General features: G+C 54.0%; 1 protein-coding gene across 1 annotated transcript; it reads left to right on the top strand.

Moving 5' to 3' along the window:
* Window positions 1-249: 249 nt before the first annotated feature.
* LOC127566899 (uncharacterized) lies at window positions 250-10,779 on the top strand. Its single transcript, XM_052009420.1, has 2 exons — window positions 250-1,066; window positions 9,230-10,779. Exons 1-2 carry the CDS (start codon window positions 250-252, stop codon window positions 9,571-9,573), a joined length of 1,161 nt encoding a protein of 386 aa, XP_051865380.1. The 3' UTR covers window positions 9,574-10,779.
* Window positions 10,780-11,148: the final 369 nt, after the last annotated feature.

Here is an 11,148-nt window from a genome sequence, read left to right as displayed (position 1 = left end):
ACCTCTGACTTTCTGGGATCTTGCTGTGCACTCTGACCCCAGTTTTGGCCGCCCTCTTGGCCGCCCGGCCAACGACCTTGGCCAATTTTTTTCCCCCTTGACCCTTGACCTCTTTTTGGTGGGGGGGGTCATTGGATCTTTCTGTTCCTCTCCCAGCACATGGCCCTGAGGGAGGCCAGCGCGCATGCGCGGGGAGGGAAGGCTCCCCCCTCCCTCCCGGGGTGGCTGCCGGGGGGGCCGGCACCGCGCATGCGCCTTTGGGGCGGCTGCCGGCCGGCCGCCGGGTCCGGGCTCCGGGCGCATGCGTGCCACCCAGGAGGGAGACGGGTGGGCGGGGCCGGAGCGCCGAGCCCCAGCCCTGATTGGTCTTTCCCCCCCCCCAACCTCCCCGCCTCCTCCCAGGCGGTCGACGTCACCGCGCCAGCCGGCCCTCCGATTGGTCGGCGTTGCTGCCACCCACGTGGGTCTCCCGCCCCGCCTCCCCCCTCCCTCGACCTCTCCCTGCCACGCTGGCCGAAGGCCCCGCCCCTCTCCCCCTCCTCTCCGTCCAATCAGCGCCCGCCCAGCCGCCGGGCCCCGCCCCCTGGCCGCCAGCGCGCCTGCGCCGACCTCCCGATCGCCGCCGCGCCGCTCGGCTCCCCTCAGTCCGAGCGAGGCGCTCGGCGAGGACGGACGCGGGAGCCCCGTTCGCCGCCGCCGCTGTGCAGCCACCCTCCTCCTGTGCTCGCCGTCCATTTTCACCCCGTGGGGGACGGCGGCCCGCCGCCCGTTGACGAGGGCGGATTATCCGAAGCGTTGCCCCCCCTCCCTCCTCCCCCTGGGTGTGAGGTTGGCTTCCCCGGGCTGCAATCACTGGGACCCGCCGTTGCAAGACCCCCGCCTCCCTTCCCCCTTCCCCCCCCCTCCCTCCCCATCTCGACGTGCAATGCAACCGAGGGGGCGTCTCTGGGCCGTGCATTCGCCTCGCTGCCCTTTGCAATCATGTCCCCCTTGCTGCTGCTTCTGCTGCTGGCGGGCACCGTGCGAGGGGCGTCGCAGGAGCTCTCGTCCACCCGGGCGGCCGAAGGTAAGCTCGCAGCAGGTTTGTGGGGTGGGTGGGTGGGGGGGGGGGGGGGTTCGTGAACGAAATGCAAAGGGTAACCCACCTCCCCGCTCTGCATTCCCCCTTATGCAAGGGGCAGACCGTTGCATTTGCCTTTTGTTTTGGCTGGTCTGAGGCAGGACTCTTATTCCCCCCCCCCCCCCGCTGAAAGATTTCTGGTGGGGGGGGGGGGGTGGGAACGAAATGCTAAGGGTAACCCACCTCCCCGCTCTGCATTCCCCCTTATGCAAGGGGCAGACCGTTGCATTTGCCTTTTGTTTTGGCTGGTCGGAGGCAGGACCCCTATCTTCTCCTCTTCCCCCCCCTTTCCCCTCCTAAAAGACTTACGGTGTGGGGTGGGTGGGTTTGGGAACGAAATGCAAAGGGTAACCCACCTCCCCGCTCTGCATTAGCCCCCGTGCAGTGGTCTGCCCCTTGCATAATGGTCTACCCTACCCCCCCCCCACCTTTTTATGCATTTTTCTTTTGTTTTTGCTTGGTCTGAGGCTAAATGCAAAAAGGAAAAGGGGTGGGTGGGGGGGGTGGTTTGCTGTATGTGTGTTTTACCCCCACCCCCTCCCCCCTTGGTGTGGGGAGTGGGCTACACGTCTTGAGGGGTGGGTGCAGGAGAGGTCGTATGCCTGTGCATGTGTGTATATACATATATACATACGTGTCTATGTCAGATTTATAAATGTGTGCAACTTATAAATATATTTGTGTGTATCTGTATGTATTTGCAAATGCAACGCACTGCATTGCGCCGGGTTTGCTGTCTGCCACCGGAATCCGTGCGTGACAATCCCTCCTGAAGATCTTTTTTTGGGGGGGGGGGCTTAATATCCTTCCAAATCTCCCGACCTTAATAAATTTTAAAACGCAAAACACCAGGTTGCATCCCCTGGCGCAGCTTTTAAGGTGAAATGCAATGAGCTGCTGGTTTCCAGCCACTCACCCACCCCTCCCCACTCACCCACCCCTCCCCACTCACTCACCCCCCACCCCCCACCCCATCATTTTCGATGGCTCTCATTTGCAACCCTTGCATTCCGACACACACACACACACAAACAACACACACACACACACACACACACACACACACACAATGAGCGATCCCGTTTAAAGGTTTTGCAGGTTTGCATTGCTTTAATTGCAAACCAACCCCCCCCCCCCACACACACACACACACACACACACCACAAATACGTGAAGAGAAAATTATTTTCATCCATTCGCATCCTCGATTAATCCTAAACGTGCCCCTCCCGATTGCAAATGCAATAGTGATCCTTTCGCAATCTAAAAATGTGAGTGCGTGTCCTTTTATATATTAAAAAAAACGCAGGAGAAATCCTGCCTGCTTGGCATCTCTTTCAGTGCAAGAAACCTCTTTTTTAAAAAAAATTCTGCATCCTTTTGCAACACTTGATCCTTTCTCTCTCTCCCCCCCCCCCCCCCCCCCCATCAGCAGGAGTGCTCCCTCCACGCAAAAACTAAAATCCGTCAACATCTAGTGGAAATTAAGGTCAGGGAGCCAAGTGTGGGCCAGAGTGTCTGATTAGAAAAAGCTGTTTGGGGTTGGTGTTGGGGAGAAAATTCCCCGCGACATTCAACGTGTCTCGATGCATCCAGTTGCAGAAATAAAATCGCAATCGTTCTCTCTCTCCCTCTCCTCTTTTGTGTCTTTCCTTCTCGGAATAAAAGTAAAACAAAAATCTAGTTGTGTTTGCAATAAGTAGGCATTTGCAATGAATAAATACCCCCTCCGTTTGCAAAGGGGAGGTCTTGGTTTTTGCGGAGAGATTTCCTTTTAATTCTGGCCTGTTTCCACGATGTTCTGTGGTTCGGCTTTATCGGGAGGAGATCGATTTGTGTCTTAGAGACGTGCGGAGTACCTTCCACCCTCCTGCCCCACTTGCGAGTAAGTGCTCATCGTGGTCCCTCGCCTACCTTCTGAGTGAATCTACCCTGCGCTGTTGAGGCAGCTGTTGAGGAAATGTCTCCTGAAGTTTTTGGGGGTGACTTGAGTTCCAGTTTCTGGGATGGTTGTTGTAATGGCATGATGTAAACACCCAGACACACCGAAATGCAACCGGTGGGTCCCAATTTTTAAGCTGCCGGTGTTGCAAACCATTTTGCTGAGGAGCTGTGCTGTGATTTCTGGCCAGGACTTGACCTGTGCAGCGGATCTATAAGAAGGGCTGGCGTCACGTCAAAACACCACTTCCTCTGGCAGCTCGTTCCACGTACGGACCACCCTCTGGGTGAAGAAGTTGCCCCTCAGGTCCCTATTAAATCTCCTTCCCCTCTCACCTTTCCTGGTGGGCGCAGGGCTGTGGGGCAGTTAAGACAGTGCGCCTGTCTGGAATTCCTGAGGCGGGTGGATCGTAGATTTCCCGGAGGGGGTGCCTGCCGATATGTGGTCACACCAGCGGGGAGACGGGGCCCCTTTGTCCCTCTGTGCTGGCCGAGATTCCCATCCCAGCTGGTCCCATCTGCCTGCATTTGGCCCATATCCCTCTGAACCTTTCCTGTCCGAGTGTTGTTAATGTCCCTGCCTCACCCACTCCCTCTGGCAGCTCGTTCCACGTACGGACCACCCTCTGGGTGAAGAAGTTGCCTCATTAAATCTCTCTCCCCTCTCACCTTAAACCTGTGCCCTCTAGTTCTTGATTCCCCAACCCTGGGGGGGGGGGGGGAACTGTGCGCATTCACCCTATCGATGCCCCTCGTGGGTTTATACACCTCTGTAAGGTCACCCCTCACGATCCAAGGAATAAAGTCCCAACCTCTCTCTGTAACTCAGTCCCTCGAGTCCCGGCAACGTCCTCGTAAATCACCCTCTGCGCTCTTTCCCAGCTCAACGGCATCTTTCCGATAAATTGGCCGATGACGCCACTGTTGTTGGCAGAATCTCAGATGGCGATGAGGAGGTGTACGGGAGTGAGAGAGATCGGCTGGTCGAGTGCTGTTGCAACAACAGTTCTAGCCTCTCCTGGTAACTCGAGCCACAATGATCCTCGTGTATCCTGTCCCACGTCCCCGCCAGATAATGACATCCTGCCTGGGCGACCAGAACTGCGCACGGTGCTCATAATTTTAGTGAACTTGTATTGGGTCTTTCTCTCACCCCCCACACCCCCAGATTATCTTTCTCTTCCCTCTCACCATACACACACACAGATGCGCACACATGCTCTAAGAGGAAGGGCGTAGAGGGTGCAGGAGAGGTTCACCAGGACGCTGCCTGGATTAGTGGGCGTGAGCTACGAGGAGAGGTCGGACAGACTTGGGTTGTTCTCTCTGGAGCGGCGGAGGCTGAGGGGAGAGGTTTATGAGATCACGAGAGGCACAGATAGAGCAGACAGCCAGGATCTTTCTCCCCCCAGGGTGGAAATGTCTAATACCAGAGGGTGTGCATTTAAGGTGGGGGGGGGGTTCAAAGGAGATGTTATAGAACATTATAGCACAGTGCAGGCCCTTCAGCCCACAATGTTGTGCCGACATTTTATCCTGCTCTGGGATCTATCTAACCCTTCCCTCCCACATAGCCCCCCATTTCTCTATCATTCATGTGTCTATCTATAAATGTCCCTAATGTATCTGCCCCCACACCTCTGCCGGCAGTGTGTTCCACGCACCCACCACTCTCTGTGTAAAAAAACTTACCCCTGACATCCCCCTTATACCTTCCTCCAATCACCTTAAAATTATGCCCCCTCGTGTGAGCCATTGTCGCCCTGGGAAAAAGTCTCTGACTGTCCACTCGATCTGTGCCTCTTGTACACCTCTGTCAATTCACCTCTCATCCTCCTCCTCCTCTAAAGAGGAAAGCCCCAGCTCGCTCAACCTATCCTCATGAGACATGCTCTCCAATCCAGGCAGCATCCTGGTAAATCTCCTCTGCACCCTCTCTAAAGCTCCCACATCCTTCCTATAATGAGGCGACCAGAGCTGAACACAATACTCCAAGTGTGGTCTGACCAGAGCCCTATAGAGCTGCAACATCACCTCGCAGCTCTTGAACTCAATCCCCTGACTAATGAAGGCCAACACACCATACGCCTTAACGACCCTATCGACCTGCAGGACAACCTTGAGGGATCTGTGGATGTGGACCGCTAGATCCCTCTGTTCCTTTACACTGCTGAGAGTCCTGCTGTTAAACCTTGTATTCCACCTTCAAATTTTATCTTACACAGAGAGTGGTGGGTGCTTGGAATGTACTGCCAGGGGTGGAGGCAGATATTGCAGGGGGCGTTCTAGAGGCTCAGGTGCATGGACGTGGTTTTGGCAGAAGGGATGAGATCAGATGGGTGTTTAATTAGGCACGAGGCTGTGGGCTGTTTGGCCTGTGCTGGACTGTTGTGTGTTTACCAGCTGTGCCTCTATAACCAGAGCCACTCGCGATGTGCTCCTCATGTGGTTGAGCCACGTCCCATGTAGGTAGCTGACCTGCGGGACAGTGTGCTCAGTGACAGTCGAGATATGGGTGCGGACGGGCCATGCCCTCTTCAGGAGGCAGGAGGTCGGCGTTCAGGTGTGTGGCACACGTTTGTTGGACAGTTCCCCGCTGCATTTGTCCAAAACCTTCCCCCCCATCAGTGCAACACGTCAATGCTGAGTCCCTTCCAGTGTTGGTGGTGACGCTCGAGGAACAGCAATGATAGGCTCTGCTCTTTCGCAATGAGCAGAGCGATCTCAGTTTGTCTGCTTGGGGGGGGGGGGGGGTGCAGGTATTACACTGCGTGTCCAGTTTCTGTTGCGTTGAAGGAGGGGGTGTCAGAAGGTTTAGTGGGTTGACTCGTGGGGTCGGACCCACACCGGGAGCACTGTCCACGGTTCCCGGGTCGGGCCCACACCGGGAGCACCGTGCAATTCGAGGGATACCTCACGACTCTTTTATCTCCGTCATGCCCTCATCAATTCCACAAGGTGCTTGCACGAGGATGTTGTGCTGGGTGGGGGGGGAGGTGGATAGGGTGGACAGTCGGAAACTTTTCCCCGTGGCAGAGATGTCTGAAACTTGAGCTGCCCCCTGGGATCGATCCCGACCTCCGGAGCAGTGTGTGTGTGTGGAGACAGCACGTTCTCCCTGTGACTGCGTCAGGGTCTGCCCCAGGTGCTCTGGTTCCCTCCTGTGTCCCCAATGATGTGCGGGGTCAGTGGGTTGATCGGCCGCTGTGAATCCTCCCTCCCTCCCCAGCGTGTGTGGGAGCGGGATAGGGTTTGGGAGGGGCGGAGGAGGAGTGAAATGGTGCCCACCCAGCTAGTCCCAATTTCATGCGTTCAGACATACCCCTCCCAAGCACCCTTCCCCTCCCTGTACCTATCAGAGTGCTGCTCAAATGACCCTGTTGTCCCTGCCTCACCCACTTCCTCTGGCAGCTCGTTCCACGTATGGACCACCCTCTGGGTGAGGAAGTTGCCCCTTTCAATATTTTCCCCTATGTCGTCTTCCCCCTCCCCTCCCAGTTTTGGACTCCCCTACTCTGGGGAAAAGGACCATCCATCTTATCGATGCCTCTCATAGTTTTAAACACCTCTATAAGGTCGCCTCTGGTTCTCCTACACTCCAAGGAATAAAGACCTAGCCTGGCCGACCTCTCCCTGTGACTCAGGCCCTCGAGTCCCAGCAACGTCCTTGTAAACCTTGACAAACAGAGAGAGACCTGCGGATCCAAGTCTGTGGAAGTTTATAAGATTCTGAGAGGCACAGATAGAGTAGACTGCTGGTATCTTTCTTCTGCTCCCCCCCCCAGTGGGCCAGATCCACTCTGCAAGGTGTGGAAGGCTACGGTCCTGGTGGGGGCAGGTGGGGGGGGGGGGGTGGTGGTGGCAAAGAGATCAAAATGGCAAAAGGGGACGGAGGGGGAGAGGCGAATCAGGGGGATGGAGAGGGAGGGAGACACGGGATTGAGGGATGGGGAGGGAGACGGAGGGACAGAAGGGTGAGGGGATGGAGGGACGGGGATGGGGTGGAGGGGACAAAGGGGGAGGGAGGGGGACGGGATGGAGGGATTGAGGGACAGGGATGGAGGGGGAGGGAGGGGCAGAGGCCCTTGAGTCCAGGCAACCTCCTTGCCAACCTCTCTAAGGATGCAATGCCTTGGGTGACCAATGCCTGACCTGTAGGCTCCCCTGCATTGGGAGAACCTCCCATAATAAATTCCGAGGCCGTGAAGACATTATCATGGGCTTGTATACCCAGGGTATAAATTCTGTGACAACTTGCTTTCTGTAACAGCAGCATAGTACAGAATAAACAGAAGTTAATGTCAACTTAAATCATATGTCATTTACACAACAAAACTTAAATAAGCGCCAGGACACCAAGTTGAGAAAAACAAAAATAAGTCTGAGTGGTTTACAAACTGGACGGCAGTGGGAAGAGTCTGTCATCGAACCCTGAGGTGTGGGTCTTCAGGCTCCTGTACCCCAACACCGTGGCAGGCACGGTTAGCGTAATGCTATTACAGCGCCAGCGACCCCGGTTCAATTCCTGGCCACTGTCTGTCAGGAGTTTGTACGTTCTCCCCGTGTCTGTGTGGGTTTGCTCCAGTTTCCTCCTGCGTTCCAGAGATGGGCGGGTTAGGAAGTTGTGGGCATGCTATGTTGGCGCGGGAAGCGCGGCGACACTTGCGGGCTGCCCCCAAGAATACTCGACGCAAAAGGCGCATTTCACTGTGTGTTTCGATGTACATGTGATTAATAAAGATATCTTATCCTGGCTGATGGCAGCATCGAGAAGAGGGCAGGGCTTGGATGGTGGGGGTTAAAGTTAAAGTCGAGTTTATTGCTTTAGCACAGGTCCGTGTGTGCACAGGGGGCAATGAAACACTTCCCTGCAGCAGCATCACAGGCACAGAGCATCAGAGACACAACATTCACAGGAAAACATGAATGATACAAGAAAGAACACAGAACAAAAAACAAAGTCCACTGCAGTGCAGAGCGGTCCCAGTGCTGCTGTACTGAGGCAGTGATCAGGGTTGTGCCGGTCGGTTCAAGAACCGAATGGTTGAAGGGAAGCCGCCGTCCCTGAACCTGCTGGTGTGGGGACTTCAGGCTTCTGTACCTCCTGCCCGACGGGAGCTGTGAGAAGACGGCACGGCCCGGATGGTGGGGGGATCTTTGACGATGGACGTTGCCTCCTTGAGGCAGCACCTCCTGTAGATACCACCGATGTTGGGGAGGGATGTGCCCGTGATGTATTGAGTTGCCTTCTCGAGACCTCGCCTTTTGTAAGATGTCCTCAACGGTGGGGAGAGCTGTGCCTGTGATGGAGCTGGCTGAGTCCACCAGTCTCTGTGGTCTCTTGCGACCCCACGCTTGATGCAACCAGTCAGAATGCTCTCCACCGTACATCTGTAGAAGCTTGTTGGAGTCTTCGGTGACATGCTGAACCTCCTCAAACCTCGAAGAAAGAGGAGTTGCACCTTTGCATAGTTGGGCCCAGGGTAGATCCTTACAAACTTGAAGCTGCTCATCCTCCTCCCACACTTCAATGAGGATTGGTGTGTGTGTGTGTGTGTTCTCCCGACTTGCCCTTCCCAAAGTCTGCAGTTGGTTCCTTGGATTTGCTGGCAGAGTTCACCATTATCAAGTGATTTTTTTTTATTTCTACAAATACGTACAAACCTTCCTCCGAGTGGGGGAATGTGTTTGCTGGCTCTTGCTCCCTGCCCTCCCTGGTTCATACCTGTGTCACAACTTCCACGTAAGTTGCCGGAGTACGATGTAACATGTAGAACGTTCCCTGGGCTTGGACCTAACCACACTCTGGACCGTTGACTATCTGGTACTCTTAAGAAAGCGAGGGTGTCAAATACGATCTCACCTGGCCTGCAGGGCTAATAACTGTGGGGTTATGCACTTGGGTAGGGAGAGCAAACGAGTGGATTCAGAAATCGGAGGTGCAACGGGACTTGGGGAGTCCAAGTGCAGGATTCCCTGAAGGTTAACACCATAAGACAAAGGAGCAGAAGCTGGCCATTCGGCCCCTCAAGTCTGCTCTGCCATTCTATCACGAGCTGATCCATTCTCCCATTTAACCCCACTCCCCCGCCTTCCCGCCATAGCCCCGGCTACTCAGATACCTATCAATCTCTGCCTTAAATACACCCAATGACTTTGCCTCCACAGCTACCTGTGGCAACAAATTCCACAGATTCACCACTCCGAGACCTGGGACTCAACACCTCCCTCTAACTGGATCCTTGACCCTAACAAACACCACAGTCAGTGAGGACAGGCAGCAATACCTCCGGCACGATTATTCTCAACACTGGTGCCCCACAAGGCTGCGTCCTCAGCCCTCTACTCTCCATACGTTCATGACTGTGGCCAGATTCTGCTCTAACTCTATCTACAAGTTTGCAGATGACACCACCGTTGTTGGCCGTATCTCAAACAGCGATGAGTCGGAGTACAGGGAGGAGAGAGAGAGCTTATTGGAATGGTGTCAGACAACTTTTTCCTCAATGTGAACAAAACAAGAGCTGGTCATTGACTTCAGGAAGGGGGGCTGTTCACATGCACCTGTTTACATCAATGGTGCTCAGGTCCAGAGGGTTGAGAGCTTCAAGTTCCTGGGAGCAAACATCACCAACAGCCTGTCCTGGTCAAATCACGTAGATGCCATGGTCAAGAAAGCTCACCAGCACCTCTACTTCCTCAGGAGGCTAAAGAAATTTGGTTTGTCCCCTTTGACTCTCACTAACTTTTACTGATGCCCCATAGAAAGCATCCTATCTGGATATATCATGGCTTGGGACGGCAACTGCTCTGCCCAGGACTGCAAGAAACTGCAGAGAGTTGTGGACACAGCCCAGCGCATCACGGGCACCAGCCTCCCCTCCTTGGACTCTGTCTTTACCTCTCACTGTCTTGGTGAAGCAGCCAGCATAATCAAAGACCCCACCCACCCGGGACATTCTCTCTTCTCCCCTCTCCCATCAGGTAGAAGATACAGGAGCCTGAGGGCACGTCCCACCAGGCTCAAGGACAGCTTCTACCCCACGGTGATAAGACTATTGAACGGTTCCCTTCTACGATGAGATGGACTCTGACCTCACGATCTACCTTGTTGTGACCTTGCACCTTATTGCACTGCACTTTCTCTGTAGCTGTGACACTTTACTCTGTACTGTTATTGTTTTTACTTGTACTACATCAATGCACTCTGTACTAACCCAATGTAACTGCACTTTGTAATGAATTGACCTGTACGATCGGTGTGCAAGACAAGTTTTTCACTTTACCTCGGTACAAGTGGCAATAATATACCAATACCAATAAAGAAATTTCCCTGCATCTGTTCTGAATGGGTGCCCTTCAATCCTGAAACTGTGCCCTCTTGTATTAGACTCCCCTACCATGGGAAACAACTTTGCCCCATCTACTCTATCCAGGCCTTTTAACATTCCAAATGTTTCTATGAGGTCCCCCCCCCCTCATTCTTCTGAACTCCAAGGACTACAGCCCAAGAGCCATCAAATGCTCCTCATATATTAACCCCCTTGTTCCTGGAATCATTCTGGTGAATCTTCTCTGAACCCTCTCCAATGTCAGCACATCCTTTCTTAAATAAGGAGCCCAAAACTGCGTGCACTGCTCCAGCTGAGGTCTTCCCAATGCCTTATAGAGCCTCAACATCACATCCCTGCTCTTCTATTCCTCTGAAATGAATGCCAACATTGCATTCACTGCCTTCACCACCGACTCAACCCGGAGGTTAACTTTTAGGTGTCCTGCATGAGGACTCCCAAGTTCATTTGCATTTCTGAATTTTGAATTTACTCTCCATTTATATAGTAGTCTTTACGTTTATTTCTTCTACCAAAGTGCATGACCAGACACTTTCCAACATTGTATTTCATCTGCCATTTCTTTGCCCATTCTCCTAGTCCATCTGAGTCTCTCTGCAGACACTCCGTTTCCTTGCTGGTTGAGTCAGTAGCAAGGAAGGCAAGCATTCATTTTGAGGGGACTTGAACACAAGGATGCAATGCTGAGCTTTGCAAGGTGTCGGTCAGACAGCATTTGGAATATTGCGAGCAAGT

This window comes from Pristis pectinata, chromosome X (genome assembly GCF_009764475.1).
Source record: "Pristis pectinata isolate sPriPec2 chromosome X, sPriPec2.1.pri, whole genome shotgun sequence".
Lineage (NCBI taxonomy): Eukaryota > Metazoa > Chordata > Chondrichthyes > Rhinopristiformes > Pristidae > Pristis > Pristis pectinata.
This window is presented reverse-complemented; position numbering and strand designations above follow the sequence as displayed.

Bases quoted from the DNA above. Each gene is read 5' to 3' on its own strand.
- LOC127566899 (XM_052009420.1), top strand. From the start codon at position 250: ATGCGCCTTTGGGGCGGCTGCCGGCCGGCCGCCGGGTCCGGGCTCCGG. The intron at 1,067-9,229 runs GTAAGCTCGCAG...TTGCCTCCACAG, and splicing joins GTCCACCCGGGCGGCCGAAG to CTACCTGTGGCAACAAATTC.